This window comes from Apteryx mantelli, chromosome 25 (assembly GCF_036417845.1).
Source record: "Apteryx mantelli isolate bAptMan1 chromosome 25, bAptMan1.hap1, whole genome shotgun sequence".
In the NCBI taxonomy this organism is placed as follows: domain Eukaryota; kingdom Metazoa; phylum Chordata; class Aves; order Apterygiformes; family Apterygidae; genus Apteryx; species Apteryx mantelli.
In genome coordinates, this window is record NC_090002.1 from 7,371,677 (window position 1) to 7,389,938 (window position 18,262).

The window sequence follows — 18,262 nt, forward strand, 5'->3', positions numbered from 1 at the left end:
CCTGGCCTGAGCGAGAGTGAGGAGGGCTCAACCCCCCTGCTTGCTCCAGCCCTGCAGCCCCATGTGATGGCACAGTCCCCCCAAGGTGAGGAGGCGGTGGCACTGGCTAGCCCCAGGAGATAAGGCTGCTTTTGCCCCTCGCCCCCTCCATTTCTCCCTTTTCCTTCAGCCTTTCCCCTCTCCTGAGATGGGCACCAGATGCCTCCCGGCGCCAAGCCCTCCCTGAGTGTGTGTGTGTGGGGGGGGGGGGGGGGGGTGGTCCTGACCTCCTCAACATGGCGGAACCAGCGGACCCCCCCCCCCCCCGCCTTCACAAGATGGCGGAAGGCGGGATCCAGCGTGTAGCGGCTTTTCTCGACCTTCCCAATATGGCGCTCATTCCCGCCCCGCCTCCGCCCGCCCACCAACATGGCGCCGGCTGCGCGGGCGGACAGAACCTACATAAGCCCAGCGTTTGCCCTTCCCAAGATGGCTGCCGTAGAGGGGCCGCGAGCCCCTCCCAAGATGGCGGTCGCGCTTCCCCGCTCGCGGGGCGCTTCCGGCCGGGGCCTAGTCTCGGGGCCGCGGCCATGGCGGAGCTGACGGACGCGGAGCTCCGGAGGGAGCTGATGGCTCTCGGCTACCGGCCGGGGCCCATCACCGAGACCACCCGCAAAGTCTACGCCAAGAAACTCAACTGCCTGCGGGCCGAGGTGGCGGCGGCGAAGCGCAGGGGCCGCGGCGCCCCGCCGAGCCCGGCTCGCCCCCCCGCCAGGCCGCAGCAGGCCTCGCCGCCGCGGCCGCGCCTCGGCTTCAACCCCGCCGCGGCCGCCCGCGACAGCGAGGAGGAGGAGGAGGAAGAGGAGGAGGAGGAGGAGGAGGAAGGCGGGCCACCAGCAGGGGGGCGGCCGCCCGCGGCCCGCTGGGGGGCGGCCGGGCAGGGCGGCGGGGCGCCGCGCGACAGGGCCGCGGCTCCGGGCTCCCCGTCCCGCCGGGGCCCGGCCGCGGGGCTCCGCGCCGGCTCGGCGCTGCCCCTCGACGGGTTGAGGGCGCCGAGCGCCCCGTCCCGGTGGGACGCGTCCGCTGAGTGGAGCGGGGGGCTGAGCACTGGGTCGAGGCCCTCCCTGGACGGCTTCGGGGGCTCCAGCCCCCCGTCCCAGTGGGGCACGTCCATAGAGAGGAGCGGGGGCCTCAGCGCCGGCTCGGCACCATCCCTCGACGGGTTTAGGGTGCCGAGCGGCACGTCCCACTGGGATGCGTCCATGGAGAGGAGCGGGGGCCTCAGCACGGGGTCGAGGCCGTCGCTGGACAGCTTTGGGGGTTCGAGTTCCTCATCCCGTTGGGGTCTGTCCGCAGAGAGGAGTGAGGGCCTCAGCGCGGGGTCGAGGCTGTCCCTGGACAGCTTTGGGGGTTCGAGCTCCCCGTCCCACTGGGACACGTCTATAGAGAGGGGCGGGGGGCTTGGCACCAGGGCTGGCTTGGGGACCTCCTCGGATGGGGTTGGGGGGCTGAGCCTCTCGTCCCAGTGGGGCACGTCCCCAGGTAGGAGCAGGGGGCTCGGTGCCAAACCTCTCTCCGGCGAAGAGAGTGGGGGGCTGATGTCCAGGAGCCAGTGGTACACATCAGGAGGAGGCCTTGGGGGTCTGAGCCCCCGGTCTCAGTGGGAGACAGTGGGGGAAAGGAAGGGGTTATCTTCTAGCAGCTCGTGGAGACGCGAAAGCGAGTTAATGCCCAGCGCCCACTGGGGCACCACGGCAACGTCAGCGGGACTCGGGGGGTTCAGTCACCAGGCCCAGTTTGGGAGAGGGGAAGGAGACTTGACTTCCAGTGTTCGGAAGGAGTCAGAAAGGGAGCTGAAACCCAGCACCCAGGGAGGGGGATTAACGCGTAGGTTCCCATGGAAGACAGCGAGCGATGCAGGGTTAGCCTCAGGGACCCGCTGGGGAACAACAGCAGCAGGACAGGGAATAACCTCCCGGACTCAGCCGTGGCGGTCAGCACCCAAGCCGCGGCTGGAAGGAAAGGGCAAGGGCCTTGAACACTACCTCTCCCAGTTCCTCTGCCTGGCCAGCTTTGTGTTGCTGATGATTTTTTTGGGCATCCTCTTGGTGAAGATGATTGGATCAGGCTGGCTTGACAGGACAGAGGAGAGTTGTACGTGTACTGGTTTAATTTTGCTTTTAAGCTATGTTCTTCACCTTTCTTTTACTGCTTTACCTTTATCCCTTCCATCTCCATCAGCTTTATCATTCTTCTCGTTGCCATAACTTGACATCTCTGTTTCTGTCCCCATTTCCCTCTCCCCTTGCCCGTGGAAAACCTTGTTAGTCATGGAAAGTAAGTCAGGTGTGTTTCTTTTCAAATGAATTCGGCCTCCAGTTCTTCAAAACCATGGATTTTATGGAGAGTGAAATTCCTGCTAGGCCAAGGATGCTTTTTATGATTGCCCATTGTGTAACCTAATGCCTGCGTAATTGCCCATTGTATGTTTTAACGTTAGCCTCTACAAAGCACAGCCATTTGGTGTCCTTTATCCTGGCCCCATCCGCAGTACAGTGTTTGAATTGGTACCTCTGTTCTTCGAGTGTGGTAGAGCTTCAACAGGAAAGGAAAAGAGACTTTCCCTTCCCCCTGTATCTAAGACAGAGCTCCCCAGCTAGAGCAAACAGAAGTATTGTAACTTCGTGTCTTTGAACTGGAAGAAGTAGTTTGGGGGGTGGCTTGGAAGGTGCAAGTCCTGATAAACTCAGTACACTGTGTTGTGTAGGTGTTTGTGCATTTTGCACAGGGTAGGTGGGCTGTTTCTTGCTTTCTCAAAGTAAAAATAAAGCTGGCCAATATCACTGACATGAATTTCTGGTGCACCTGTTAAAACTCTGTTAGATATTTCTAAGCCAATGCTATTTTGAAGCAAGAAATCTTGCAGTCCAGCTGTAAATTCTTTAAATTCTCAGATAATTAAGATTAGTAGAAAGCACTGTATCATAGACCTGTGGGTGGTATATATCTAATGGCTGGGGGGAGAGGAAGAGCTGTTAAACCAGAGGCCATAATCTACCAAGCTAACAGCTCTTTTGGCTAAAATAGATCCTCTGCTTTTGCCTTGAGTAGACTTGATTTAAATCTCCTTTATCACCGTGATATATCAGGTGACCATGGCCTGCAGCAAAGGACACTACTAGATTGTCAGAGATCTGTGCAAACTTCCAGTGTGAAGCAGTAGATAGTACAAGAGCACAAAACATGTACTTAAACAGGAGCTGTTAAAACATTCAGACCACAATTTTTACTTGCCAGCTGAACAGGGTTCATCATTTGCACCCTGATACAGAACACATTTTATTTGTTTTGTTTTCAATGCTGCCTATCAAAGGAGTGCTTTGAATGCACGATTTGCACAGCAAGGTACTGTGTAGTGAGATGAAGAATAGCAGAACTGGATTCGAAAGTAGAGCCTTTTTTAAGCACATAATTACTTTCTTGATCAAAGCCCTTGTTTTGCAGCCAGCTAACTCTTCCTTCCCCTTCTTTCTTGTAGTTAATCTCTTGCCTGTGGATTGTGACCAAAGAACAGATGATGTAAGCATACATTTATTTATTTTAAAATACTATGGATAGGAGAATCTCACGGAAGAGTAATTATGCTAGGTAGCATCCAGCAGTATCAGCATCACTGTAAATTTATTAGTTCTATCATTTTGTAAAAAAAAAAGTTCTGATTTGCTGAGCTGGAATTAATAGGCCAGATTAAATAGGACTGTGTATGAGACTGAAAAATCCATTTCTGTAATAGCTGTAGCATAAGTGATGTTGGTTTGCAGAAGAGGCTGTACCTGTGTTCAGCCTTAACAATGCATGGTTTAATACAGCTAATTCCTTGAACTCCATTATAATGTTTGTACAGTCCTGATTTTTTTCATAATGCATTATTAGGATAGAGGAGAACTTTGTGTTGGATTCGGAATTATGGTTAGTCTCTTGTGATTTTTCTGGAGAGTCAGTCCGCAGTCTGTCAGAGGGGACCTGCTCCTTCAGCTGCTGGTGATGCAGTTCTGGGTGGTTTGGCATGTGGGCGTTGGTGGCACTTTCGAAGGATGTGCTAGCTAGCTTTTGACTTGGAAACTATAGATCTTTACTGCAGAAGTGTTTCATTTGAACTAGTGAAGTGATGCATAACTGAGTAAAACCCTACTGCTGCTTTGTTTTCATATTTTTGGCTAGTCTGACCACTGTGCTGTTGCTGCTGATCTATTGATGTTTGTTACCTGTTTCTGGCTTTCAGTTCTGTCATGCTCAACAGAAGGAGATTATAATGAACATGCTGCACGAGTTGTATAACTACTTGTCAATACAAGCTGGTAAGTTCCAATTGTCATTATAAAGCACTTACAAGCATTCAGCGAACTGCCTCTCCCAGCTGTCTGGACATTTCTAACCTTACTTTGAAGAGAGGAGTTTATGGAACAGTGAGTTCCACTTGAAGAGCTCTGGGAAAGTCAGGTAATAGAAAAATAAAAAAAGATGAGTTTATTTTTAATCTGAATAGTGCTTAGCTAATGCACTGATATCACTGTGTGCTTGTGGAGTGGTCCTTATTTGCACTTCTTGTATTGGGAATTTGAGGTACAAATATTCAGCTTTATGGTCCTTTCCTACCTGCATCTTGAAACTGTCTTGAAGACGCTTGGAGCCAGTAAGTGTAAACTGATGTACTCTTACAAATAGAGTTGAAACAACTTAAGAAATTGCCATCTCTCTGCTCAAATGTGGTAACTGTTTATATGAGTGCCTCTGGGTTTTTTTTCATTGCTGGGTAAAACAGGCTTACTTAGCTCAGGAGCTAACTGAACTCAGTACTTTCACCAGTCTCTGCTACATATATGGCAATCCAATCCATAACTAGTATTTTGTGATGGAAAGGACTGTTAGAAGTTCAGTGAATACGTTTTTACTTTTTTCAGTAATGTACATAATAATGTTGATCATTAAAAGTGCTTACGTTCCATTTTCTAGAAGATTTGAGACATTAACAAGGCTGAGTCTTAGGCACTGAAATTTCACTGAATTTCTAAATCTTTTCAAATCAGACTTCAGCACCTGTGAAATTTCCATCAGTTTTACGTAGTCTCTTAACACATTTGTTTAGTCATCTTTGTGAAGCAAGATTTAGAAGCCTGAGTTTCTGGCTGGTATCTGTGTGCCTGGGTAGAAGATAGAGCTGGGAAGTAGGCTCCTCTGTAGCATTTTGAATGCTGATGCTTAACTCCAACATCACTGTCTTTGATGCCCAATGGAAGAGGCACCTCTGCAGGGTGTTAGGTCAGAGAGGCAGTTATGTACTTAGCCAGGGGAAGAAATAGGGTTTTTTTCCCTGGATTCTGTGTTGAGCAGCTCACACACTGAAGCATGAGGTTTGATTGCCCTTATTCAACCTGTATATAGTGGTTGAACGTTTTATTAATAGTCATAAGATTATCTGCCTACATTATAAATCTCACCTTGTAATTGTTTTGCCCAGAGCTGTAGATGGTTTTAAAGGATAGCATTTCCAGACAGTTTGGTATATTTCTGAACTGTTTGAGGGCTTTTTTCTAAAATAATTTCTGTCTGTTTGACTTTCTTACCAGGTAATTTTGAGTGTGGAAATCCTGAGAATCTAAAAAGCAAATGCATTTGGGTTAGTGAAGCAAGGGATCACGTGATGGTGAGTACGCTGTGAACACCTATTGTTATAACATAGCACTTAGTCTCTTATAAGGCAATAAATAATAGATACTAAAGCAATTCACCATCTGTTTTACTTCCTCATCCTGTTTTGCTTTTTCCCCATATCTCTTGCTTCCCCTTTGGGCAGTTCTGTTCTCAGCAGTTCTTTTGAAAATAATCTTCTCCTACATCTCTGATTCAGCCCCTGTAAATCTAACTTAATGGTTTGTTGTTTCACTGTAGTCATCAGTCTTCTGAAACCAGAAATTTCCCTGGATTGAGGGCTGGGCAGAAGAAAGATTTTTCCATACCTCAAAGTGTCAGAAGACAGACTGCTTTGATCTAACATTCCATTTCTTTCATGGTAAACTGTCAGTAAGATTATGTTGTATTTAGTGGTTAGTCTTAGCAATCCAGGGACAGTGTTATTTTACAGCATGCTTCATGCATCATCTACCATAGTCATAAGATTTTAGTCCAGACCGACCTCCAGATTTAGTTTCTTCTTCCACTTTGCAGGATTATGATAAGAATTAACCTAGGGACAGACCACACAGAATGAATTCTCCCACTAATGTAATGAAATAATGTTATTGCAGTATCTTAAATGAACGGAGAACTAATCTTATGGATTCTCCCATACAGAATGTAACTGCTAGTTCACCACAAAAGTTTGAAGCTGCCCTGGAATGGATACTGAAGAGTAGCAAGGATTTAGGAATATGGTAAGTGGAAGCCTCCTGTGCCAGTTTTGCTTCTCTGTTGGTTGATGTTATGTAGTTTGTCATCCTGTGTGGTGTGCTCTAAAAGCTATGATACCTCCCTTAATAGATTTCGTAAGATAATCTGGGATCAGTTTTGTCAGTACTGGCTGGGCCAACTTCCAAATAGAAGGTAAGGTCCTGCAGCAAAAATTGGCAACTGAGGGCATTCCTTCTGAGTCTGTCCCAACCTTCGCGCTGGGGGACGTTGCCTTCACAAAGACGCTGTCTTTCAGATGAAGCATAAATCTGAGGTCCTGGCTGCTTGTGGCTATCAACCATTATGTCACGCTTATTACAAGGTTTAGCAGTGCTAGTCCTGGTGTCCTGCCCGCGGTCTTGTGACTACAGTCGGCTTTTTAAACTTTCCCACGTACTCAAATGCTTTTCCCTAGGTAACTGTTTTATTCGGTACCGTTATCACAGGCTGTGCTTCGGTGCAGTGTGGAGTTAGGTTCTTTGGCCAAAGGAATTGGATTTGATAGGTAACGTGCTCTGGGAACCTTTGGGACCAGTCCCTGTGAGGAAGAGAGGGGAATAGTCTGTTGAATGGTATCTTTTCTTTAGTGCCAGTTGTTTTTCTGACAGAAAACACAGTACATATTAAAATGAATGGAACGACTCCCGCTGTGTGGGGTGTTGGTCAGTCACTGGAAGGGCTTTTCTCTTGTTTCTTTTGGCTACCAGTCACTTCAGTACATGAGAAATGGCAGAGATACTAGTTTCTTCAAGTAAAAAGTATAACGTTCAGGTCATTACCTAATGAAAGACTTATCCAGAGTCTGCAGACGTCAGTATCTTCTTCTGGGAAGCGTGCACTGCCTCCGCTCTGTGTTAACAAAGTCTAACGTTTGTTTGCATTTTAACATTGCTAATTGTATCTCTGATTAAATGACTTGTAACAACAGTAACACTAGAGTTTGTGGGTGTAGCTTGCATAAATTCCTAGTGCTTTATTTTCCCTTATAAATTTGTGTAGCTGTTACTGTGATCCAATGGTCAGAGAGCATCTACTACTTTGACTTTTGGTATGTGGTAAATTCCCAGGACAGGACATTGTTTCCCTGGTGGCAAGTTTGGATTTGTGGGTAGGCTGAGATCCAGAATTTTCAAATATGTGTTCTTGTACAGGAGCGCTGTTCAAGTCAAGAGCCGTGGAACACTATATACTCCCTTTTTTATTTTCATAATTAGCAATTCTACCAGCTTTTCACCAAATGGATCCACTTCCAAGAAGCCTATGTAGCGTGCAGAATGAGTGTTGAGCATGCTTAAAAACCTGCAGGTGGCATTTTAGCAAACAGTACGTGAGATTATTTTCCTAGGTGCTAGTCGGAGAGGCAGAACTGAAAATGAGCTCTGCACTGGGTGATTCTGTTGCATATTTTAAACATTTTCCTGGAATTTGGATTGTAAATAAGACAAGGGAGTGGGAAACAATTGGGTGCCTCTTTGGTTCCTGTAGAATCCAGTAACCAAATGGAAGCTGTCAGCAGTTTGTGATCTCACGCTAGTGAGCAAGTGTCTTTGTCTAATAGGTTATTCATTGCAAACCTAGAATGTATTAGTAGCTTTAAAAAATAAAATCCCCTTTAGTCCAATTCCTCTGAATCTGATGGCTCTCCCTTGGATTACTTGATGCCTGTTGGCATCTACTAAGGAAACCACATCAGTGTAGATCTGTATATAAAGAAGTGAGTTAAAAGCATATCAGATAGCACAGCAGGTGCGTACAAGTGATTTTGCAGGAGGATGTGCTATCGATTTTGCCATGAACGCTTGCCAAGGGTGTGTCTGTTTTCTACTGCAGATACAGTTGATGTGTTTTCACTTTTTTGGCTAAACTGTTTATACTCATCCATACTGAGGAAAACAGTGCAACCTCCATGGACATATGCAGTCTCCCTCAACTGCTCTCTGCAATTGCTGAGAGTGACTCAGTAAACATTTCCATTTCTGTATGCTGGGAGGTGGGAATCCAATTTAAAGTTTAATCTTCTGCACACTGAGAGGTGCTGTCAAAGAGTCTGCAGAGGGAGACTTCAGTTTACCAGTGGGAGTTCCAGCCCTGCTGCCTTTTCTAAAGCCATATCCATTCCTTGCTAAGCAGCCAGTTCCGAAATATTCTGGAAGGAGGAGCTGCAAGAATGTGGTGTATTTTCTATGCGGTGTACTGAAAAAGTTACTGCCTCTGCAGTCTGTCTGTTCTCCCTCTCTTGATTAAAGTCTGCAGTTGGAGTGTCTGTTTTCTTTAGTGGAGATTTTCTGCCTCTTCCCTTTAGGTTGAAAGGCAGAGACCCTTCTGAACCGGTTACCACAGTGGAGGAGGTGGTCTGTCTTGAATCAGCCCATCCTCAGATGGGGCTTGGCTGCCGTTTCCGTCGGGCAGTGATCACTGCCATTATGAACCTTTTCCTGTTTTTCTGGGGTAAGTCTTTAGTGTTAGTAATCAGCTTCTCCCCTCTCTAGCTGTACAGATGAACACGCATGCACATACATGCATTCTCCCAACCATATGAAATTAAGAGGTGAAATAAATCTGCTGATGAGTTAATTTCTAATTAACCTTTGTTCTGGCAGCAGAGAGAGACCTGTAGACCTGCTCTTGTGCTGTGAGTGCTTAAGATTTATTTTAAATCAGCAAGCTGATTAGCTCTCTGAGTATTCCTCAATCACCCATTACTATGGTCTGCAAAATGAGTATTTTAACCTGCCTAAAAGATTTGGTTTCTCTTTCTTTTCTTGGACTAAGCTACAAAGTCTTCTGGCCTCTTTAGTAGTGACTTGTAGCATTTCAGTGCTATAGACTTTACTGCAGTAGTCTGTCATGCCCCAGCTGAGACAGAGGTCTTACTAAGATAGCTGATAATGAGAGATGAGTGTTGCCTAAAAGAGTTTATAATCTAGCCAGGCAAGGTGGGAGTGAAAGGAGATAGTTATGTTTATTGCAGAGGCCGAGATACTAAAGTTAGCTGATGTTGTAATGGGGGCCTTTGTCAAGGCTGAATTCTGGGCTGGAGCCCTGGGCTTTATATCCTTATGAAGCACCTATTTTTGGAGCAGTGGAGCTTGACAGTTTCCTAAGTGATTATTGTGGGGGAGGCCTCTAGCAAAGAGATGGCTCTGGGATTTAGAGAATTAGAGCCTTGTGGTCGTCCTGAGGTTTCTGAGGGGGAAAAAAGCCCATGATGAGGCCCTTTGACCAGCTCTTCCCACATGTACACATGCCCTTCCGCTGCAGGCACTGTCAGTACTAAGGTTTTTGTGGGGTGCAGCTGCCACGATGAGCAAATGAATTGCTTGGATTCGGTTCCAAGCAGGCCCTGGGTGGCAGGGAGTGGAAGCTGCCTCAGAGAGGAGGCAGCATCAGATATAAACAGCTAGCATCCAGCAAGAGCATCTATGTCAGTACTGAATTCCATTTGTTTTTATTCTTCTCCTAGGTCTGATAACTCTTTGGGGGATCCTGATCTTCCTTAAGTATCGCTGGCGGAAGATGGCAGAAGAAGAACAAGCCATGTATGAAATGGTGAAGAAGATCATAGGTAGACTCCAGTAACTCTAAGCCAAGTAGCACTGTTCTCCTCTCTGCAATGTTGAGGTCTCTCACTGCTTGTCCTTCTGCCCCCCCAGCTGTTGTCCAGGACCACTATAAGGAATGGGAACGGAATTTGGAGCGTTACCCCTATGTCGGCATTCTTCATGTTCGGGACAGCCTCATCCCTCCTCAAAGCAGGTGAGCTGAATTTTGTTCTTTATGGAAGGCTGTCAGCATGATGTTATTCAGCTCAGCTCAGAACCACAGTTAGCAGGTAACAGAGCATGAGCAGGCAATTGATGGGAAGCTGGAGTGGAAGAAGAATCTCTCTGGCCTTTCAGTTTATAAAGGATTTTGACATAACTCAGGCTGTGTCTTAACCTGCTGCAGATTAATGTGACAGTCCTGGGGCTGATATTTTGTGCAGTCGCACAGGTGTATTGTCATTGTTCTCTCAAACAGTAATTGGATTTTGTTTTGCCTGGGCATGGAGTACCTTATTTTCTCTCCATCTAATCTGAGTTGGATGCTATCCTGTTTCTCAGCCGTCCTACCTTGTTCTTCAGGCAGGTGCTGTGCTTTTCAGAATGAACCTTTCCATGAGTGGAATAGGCTCTTCTGAAGTGGCTGCGTGTGTTGCCTGCCTGGAAGATTACCAGTTTGAGTTGGGCAGCTTTGAAAAGGAGATACAGCGAGATGGCTGTTCTTGTGCTTTTTCTGAAAAGAAGCATGGTCAAGGTAGTTGCTCCACAGCTGATGGAGCTGGGGGGCAGGATCCTGGTTCTTGGTGACTGCGTGCCATCTGCTTCATCTTTGCAGGCTTGTTTCTGGCATTTGGAGCTACTTCCAATATACATTTTGTCCTCTGCTATTAGGAGGACAAAGTCTTAAAAGTTCTCACCTTTAATTGGTCATGTTACTACCAGTAGGAAGAAGCTATTTCAGCTGTTTTGAACTGATATTGCATGTGGTGTGCAGAATTACTGGACTCCAATTCAAAACTGGGGTGAGTTCCAGTTTGTGCTTCCCAGTCTGAGATCTTTCTGCATGCTGGAAGGATGGAGGCAGGTTGCTAATTGAGTCTTTTCCCAACATGAATCAGTTGTGAAATTGAAGGCAGTCACCAATCTCTTGTACTGCCAGAGGGTCTTGCCTTCCCCACTGGCAGGACTTGTGTTTTCATGTCCTGGTCTGAAATTAGCTCTAAGCCAGAATTTTGGTTTAATATCCTTTACTGTCTGCACAGGGAACAGGAAGAGGCTAGCAGTAGCTTGGTCAGCAGCCACAACTGCTGTAAGCTGGAAAGCACAATGAGGATGTGATTGTATTTTTCTTTTCTTTTTATTGTTTTTTCTTCTAGGAAAAAAATGAAGCGGATCTGGGACAGAGCTGTGGACTTTCTGGCTTCGAATGAGTCACGGATTCAGACCGAGTCGCACAGAGTAGCGGGAGAGGATATGCTAGTGTGGAGATGGACTCAACCTTCTTACCTCTCAGACTCGGAGCACTAAAGAGGAGCAAAAGCTGAGCTGTTGATGTGGACCTCTGCAAAAGGGTGCTCCCTTTTCTGGTGGTGGGAAAGAGCAGGTCAAGGTCCTCATCTCTTTGGGCTGGGGATTGCACACATCTCTTTGCTCTTCTCTCAAAGTCTTCACACAAAAAAATTCAGGGCAATAATCTTGTCTTGTAAGGAAGATGGGCTTGAGCTGGTGGGAAGCTTGAATTGCACCAAAGTCAGCCTTCCGGCAGATATCTGGCTTCCAGAGGCAAGGAAACCTAGAACAACTTTCTAGAAAGAAAAAAAAAAATGCGTACCTAATAGTGAGGGACTTCGGGTCTCTGTGACAAGGGTTAGCTGTTTAAAATTTGACCTCAATTCTGCGAAGGCCAACTGGTGGCAATGTCCATCAGGGAATGTTTTTAAAGAAAAGATTAACATTTCCCAAGGAAACATTTGGGTGGCAGTTAAGATGCATTCTGTTAGAATTTGTTTTTTATCAGTATAAAGTCCATGCCAAAGGCACTTAACTGATTCCTAACAAGGAAAATGTTTGTGTCTGCTTCACCCTTTAAAAATGGAGGGGGGAAAAATTTGGGGGAAGGTGGTCCTAGAGGAAGGGCAGTCTGATGTGCCTTGAGTCATTTGGGCTGGTTTAGGTGGTAGGGAGGAACGGCTGTGACCCTGATTACACTTTGTAAGTCTGCAATCTCTGCGCTTTATGTTATGGGATGGGGAGGGAGGGGAATTTGGGTGAAAAGCGAAGGATATAGAAAGCTACAGAAAGCTCTTTCTTATGGCTGCAGCCAAAGGGACTGCTTCACAAGTTATTAAAGAGCAGCTTTGGAAAGGCTATTAGGGTTGAATGTACATGTTTATCCTGGGCAGCTGCAATGTGTGTGCTGTGTGTCAGAGCGGAGATATACTGTGTGTGGAGTGTCGGTACAGGGGTGGTTTGCCATGTTAATTTTCCTGCAGCCTCACAACAGGTACAGGGAGCAGTGATCAATCCTCTGTTCATGCTGCAGGCGTCGTATTTTGTGTCTATAATCATTTGGTTACTTAAGTTGGTTTTTTATGTCCAGCAAAGGAGTGTTTGTTTCAAAGAAAATAGCACCATTCTGTGGCAGCTTAGGCTGGGCAGAGATACTGTTAATCTGCTGTTCCCAGTGTCATAGAACTGCTGTCCAGCTCACCACTAAGACAGCAGGGACCAAATTCATTTCTGGCATAAGCTAGTAAAACCCACAGAGAGAAGCCAGCAGTTAATTTGAATCTATGTAATCAGTGGATGTTATTCTCCTTAGCATCACGGGTGCGATGTAAATGTTTGCATTCATCTCTGGCGCTGGATGTATGGAGAGCTTCCTCTCCGGGTCCTGGGTCGGCCTGGGAGGGCTGCCAGAGCCCCGCTCGCTGGCTGGCAGGTTGGTGATGCTGCACGCAAGGTGGGTTCCTTGTGCTGGGTCCCTGCTCGCCTCCCAGTTGTGAAGTCTGCACTTCTCCCCCCCTCCACTGCTGGCTTTGGTGGGGTTTTCCGCCTATGCACCCCGCAGGCTGCCGAGGCAGACTGCAGAGACTCTTCACATACCTCCTGCTGGCTCATCAACCAAAACGCCTGGAGAAAGCGACTTTCTCCAAGAGCAAAACACTGGGAGGTCTTGTACACTAAGTGGGAGATATCCTGCATGGAGTTGATTCTTTTTTTTTAATCCCCATATGTCCTTTTTGGCTGCAAAAGTAGGGTGTTTGAACAAAAAAGGAAACTCAACAGCTGTCTTTGAGACAATAACCATCTTCTTCCACTGTTTTTAAAATAGGGGATAAAATGAAGGCAGCCTTGATTCTTCTAAAGTGTTGTAACAAGATCTTCAGTGCTGTTGTAGAAATTATTGCAAACACCAGTGCCTACATTTTTAGGCCTTTTTAAAATGCTTGTGGGGTTTGGGTTGGCTTTTTTTAACCGTCCAGATCTAGGGTGAAAAGTGAGGCATTGCAATCATTTTGTATTAAACTTGTTTTTGTAGAATAAATCTCACTGGCTTGGTGCTATTTATTATATGCTCAATTTAGCTCTGTACATCAATATATAAAATAAATTTATTACAAATGATTGTCACCTTTATTTGTATTGAGGAGTTGCAGGTTGTGCTAAGTGTTTTGCTCATGCAGTTCAAATAGGTCCTGCTCCAGAGAGCTCAGCTTCTAAGAATAAGACTGAAGATAGCATGGGGATTACCCGACAGCCTAACGAGACAATATGGATCTGTGTGATACTCTGATCTTGGCACAGTAGCCAGCTGTCTCAAGTGTTTGGTTGCAAATTAAATGTCTGTTTTGGGACTAGTTGGCGTTAAGCAGAGAAGGTGCATATGAAAAGCAGTTATCTTGTTTAGCTGCATTTTGACAAGATTGACAGCTTTGAGGATTGTGGTATTATAAATATTAGTCTAGCAGGTTGATTGGTATTGCTATGGTCCATTATAAAGCATTTTTTTAAAGCAGAGAATGGGATGGAACAATAAGTCTAGGGGAATTGGCTGAGGGTGCTTCAAGCTTCAGGTGCTTCGTACTTGCTCTTTCAAAGGCAGGTCCCTCACATGGCAGGTGTCTGAAGTCAACAGGCTCTTCAGTGAATCTTGATGCTGTTCCAAGCAGTTACCAATGCTGTGTGGTGTGGCATCCTCAGGCCGCGGTGAGCTTGCCTTTACAAAGTGTTTTGGGAGGTGATGTGACGTGCCGAATGATAGTATAGGAAATGGGAAGTGGGTGAGGGTGCCGGAGTGCAGTACTGGGTGGAACTGATGCTCCATGCTGTCCTCGCTCCCAGACTGTCCCATGTCATGGGACACATCACTTCCCCTCATGGTGCTTCAAGGGTTAATAGGCTTTAAACAAGGCTATTAAAAAGCACTGTAACAGGGAGAATATTTGTGTCAAGGGCAGAGGCAAAAAGTCAAGTCTTAGCTTATTTACTAGATACCTGAGTTTCCAAGGCTGCCTGGTGGGTAGAAAACACGCAAATCCTGCATGAGTGCTGGCAAGCGTGAGTTGTTTTTTGGGTTTGTTTGCCTGAGTGTTTTCCATTCCTTTCTCTTACCTGAGTGACAGTGACTCAGAACATGTGCTACTGCGATTTTTAGCTTCCTTCAAAGTCTACTCATGAAACAGCGAGAGTGGAGCCTGTGAATCATCGTTGTGTAACTTCTGCGGACGTGGTTGACTCACTCGTGTTTGGTTGGAGAAGTGGTTAATTAATCTCGTAACGTAGGTCTGGATGACAAAGGGGCGAGATTTCCACCAGCACGAAGGGTGGTTGGCGACGCAGCTCCTGTTGGAAGTTGGTGGGAGCTGGCTGCCTCTCCGGTGTGCAGGTCGTTGCTAGGGTTTGGGGACAAAAGGAAATACAAGGCTAAATCTCTCCTCTGAACCTGCATTCCTGAGAGTAGATGCTTTTATCCAGTCTATGTTGCTAAGTTACAGCTGAAAAATATTCAAGGCTAGGAAATAGTCTTCAGTTTGTAATTACATGTGCCGGTGGATGTTTGCTTTGAACCAAGTTGCCAAGATGTGCTGTGATAGTCTTCCCCCCATGTCCGTTCTTTCATTTGCTATCTTGGGAGTGGAGAAGACTAGTTTAATGCTGCGCTTGCCACCTTGCTCCTACTTGCTCTGTACAAATTGTCCTGATGACTTCTATAGAACTAGCAGTTTTCCCAGAACCCCAGGCCCATTCAAAGAAGGGGAATAGCTGGGTTCTTGATCTCCCTTCCCTGCTCACTGCCCTGCTTACAACTTATATCATCTCCACCGGAGTTGCTAACACCCCCCTCCCACTTTCTTGTAAAGCATTAGGATGCTGTAAGTAAATTCTCAAATGGTGGGCTGATAAAGCCATTGCATCCCCTTACTGTCAGAAGGAAAAATATGTACCAACAAGGAATCTAAAATAAAATTTGCCCTTTATCTTTTTATTTCCTGCTTCCATTTAAAGGCTTTCATATTAAATGTTTTGTCTCCTGCTGACATGACAGCTGATGCTGTGCTTATTTATGGGAAGCAGGGTTAGGGCGCCGTGCCAGTTCTGCTGGAAAGATCAACATGAACTAGAGAATAAAAAGAACGGCCAGTGAGTCCTGCCCGAAGGACCCTCCCTCCGGCGCTGCCCCGTCTGAAGCAATCACTCCAGCGTGCCTTCCTTTGTTCAACCTTTAAAGAAGGGCCCTCACGCTTGGGCAGTTGCCTCCAGGCAGGTGCTGCAAAAGGTTTTGTGCCCGCTACTGATCCGGACCTTCCTGCAGCAGAGCGCGAGGTGCGAGTCCTGTAGTCGCCTCTTTACCCTTGCCAGTGCTTTGCCAGCAGCCGCGGAGCCAACCACGGAAACCAGATCTCTGGGCTGTCTGGCCGCTGATGTGACCGTTTGACCAACCAACCTCAAAGTAGCAAATGACTTTTGTGCAGACGCTCGCGTAATGGGAGAGGCAGGTGGAAAGCTCAGATCCAGGGTCCACGGGTGTCCCTGGACGTCTGCGTTGGCTCTACGGTATGAGCAGGCCTCCGTGGGTGGTGGAAACCTTCCTTGGCTTAGAGCTAGCGCTCGGGGCTGGGGTTGTGCCTGGAGCTCTCCCGGGCGCCTCGGGGGCAGCGTGGCGCTGCTGGAGCCCCTTGCACCCCTTCACGCTCCCCGCAGCGGTGTCGCTGCCCAGGCTGCGTGACCTTCCCGCGAGTATGCGGATACCGGAGCCTTAGCTGATCCGCTGGGACGGGAGAGAAGTGCCTGACCCGTGTCAGAGCAATTAGCCTTTAGGGCTGCCTTCAGGGTGTTTATATCATTGCTCCAAAACAGCACCCGGCGCCGACAGCAGTTGTGTCCAGCCCCTGTTTGTGTCGGCAGGAGCCTGGGGCAGCGCTTGGCTGACCTGTCCTCTGCCCTTTCCTCCCCTGTTATTTATTTCGAAGGAGGTTTTTTTGGTCTTTCGCCACTTTATTTTAAAGTCCAAGCCCACGCTCACCTAATTTCACTCCAGCTCTCACATAGATAAAATTAGTCTTGTGCAATGAGAAGGAGCCAGCCCAGGTCACGTCAGGCTGAGCCCTGGGTGCAGCCGGCGCTCAGGTTACGCAGGTTCCCTGGGGGGGAGACCCGCTCCCCGGCACCGGCCTTGCTCGGGACTCGGCCTCTCCTTAGTGACGGAGCGGGTTCGACCTGCCCGAGCTTGCGGGCAGCGGGGATTCGGTGTCACCGCGGGAGAGGCCGGGATCTCGGGTTTGTTCCTGGCCTGAGGCCGGCTGCAGCCTGGCACGCGGAGCGGGGCCCCGATCCGCCCGGAGCGAGCTTGCACAATCGTTGCCCTATTTAATTTCCTCGACGTTGCTGTGGTTCGATGCAAAGCGCTTGTTTGTTTTAATGCTCTCCGGGGCAGGGGCTGACGTGCAGCCCAGCGCGTCCAGCCGCCCCAGCGAGCAGAGCGGTGCCCACGGAGGGTGCGCGGGGAGCCCAGAGCTGGGGAGTGAGGCAAAGAGCAACCCGGCGGCGACAGCCCGGGGCACGCGGCCTTGCCGTAGGTGCAGCTCCGTGCGCAGACCCCAGCCCGCGTCCTGCACCGCGACGCCCCGGGAACCGCGGGAGAGAGCGCTGGGTGGCTGGAGGGGAGGAGAGCGGGCGGCGGGGGGACACTGCGGGGCAAGCGAAGGGCTGTCAGGGAAACGCCTCGGATGGATGCCGAGCGCGCGGGAGGTCTCTGGGTCTGCAGGCGATTGCTCGGGCTCCCGGGGCTGCAGCCTTGGCAGCCGAAGTGCGACCGAGTGCGGCTTTCACGTGGTGCCACCCTCGAAGGCCTCGGCCAGCCTGCCCAGCGAAGCGCTGAGCACGAGCACAGCAGGGACGCATGTGGGTCCCCTCCCGGGAGCCCTCGCTTCAGCGAGGCAAGGTGCCAGCACCGCATCTCCCGCCAACGGAGGCTGCAGCCTTTGGGCTGGCCAAGGGTAGTAACATCTTTGTGCCCATAATTAGTTCTTAATTAGCATAGCTTTAATATGAGACGGGGCTGCTCTGCCCTTGGAGGGCTCTGCCTTTCACAAGAGGCTGAGCGATTGCCGCTGCGGCCCGCTCGCCTCGGGCAATCAGCCCGGCCGCTGCTCTGGGAGCTCGCGCGAGGCTGCGGGCTCCTATCGGGCAGCCTCAGCGGCTTGTTTTAATGCGGCGATCGCGGCAGAGGACGTGCCTCCTGGCCCGGCGCTGCGCCTCGCATAAAAATGAGATTGCTTCAATTAACACTTGCATTAGAAATGCACGCGCTACCCAGCAGGACGGGCTGCTGCGAGGGAGAAGGGTGTGCAGCAGCGGCGCTGCGGCAGCCGGGTGCCGGGCCGGGTCTCCCCGGGGCTGAGCGCGGGGCGAACGCCTGCACCTGTCCTGCCCCTCGCCTGGCCCCGTCCTCAGCAGCTAACGATTACACTTGAAACTTCTTGTATTTGAGGATCACGTCCTGGCTTGGCTTCTGCTTTCCGGGACCTTTGGAGCAACGTGCTGTAATGCACGCAAAGGAGAGAATTAGGGACGTCGGGACTTGCTGGTGCGTTTGCTCAAGCGCTGCTTGCGCTCGCTGGCCCTCCCATCTATCCTGAAAAAGGGGAGAGAAAAAGGAGGAGGAAACACGCTTTTGCGTTAGCAATTGTGGCAGTGTCACGGGGCACGGAGCTAACGGTGCTGCGGCCGTCCCGGCTGCCTGTCCCAGTAGGATTCGAAGGCGCCTTCTCTGCACGTGCAGGGATCAATCT

At 48.9% G+C, this 18,262-nt stretch overlaps 1 protein-coding gene across 1 annotated transcript; it reads left to right on the forward strand.

The window, feature by feature from the left end:
• The first annotated feature begins 560 nt into the window (after positions 1–560).
• On the forward strand, positions 561–13,595 carry LEMD2 (LEM domain nuclear envelope protein 2). Its single transcript, XM_013957515.2, has 9 exons — positions 561–2,133; positions 3,518–3,558; positions 4,262–4,337; positions 5,607–5,683; positions 6,331–6,410; positions 8,729–8,874; positions 9,890–9,991; positions 10,080–10,182; positions 11,345–13,595. The coding sequence occupies exons 1-9, from the start codon at positions 570–572 to the stop codon at positions 11,493–11,495; spliced, it is 2,340 nt and encodes a 779-aa protein (XP_013812969.2). The 5' UTR covers positions 561–569; the 3' UTR covers positions 11,496–13,595.
• The last annotated feature ends 4,667 nt before the right edge of the window (positions 13,596–18,262 follow it).

What these genes read in the sequence shown, in the direction of transcription:
- LEMD2 (XM_013957515.2), top strand. Translation starts at nt 570, where the DNA reads ATGGCGGAGCTGACGGACGCGGAGCTCCGGAGGGAGCTGATGGCTCTC. An exon ending in CTACTTGTCAATACAAGCTG is followed by an intron (nt 4,338 to 5,606) that starts GTAAGTTCCAAT and finishes CTTTCTTACCAG; the next exon opens with GTAATTTTGAGTGTGGAAAT. An exon ending in AATGGTGAAGAAGATCATAG is followed by an intron (nt 9,992 to 10,079) that starts GTAGACTCCAGT and finishes CTGCCCCCCCAG; the next exon opens with CTGTTGTCCAGGACCACTAT.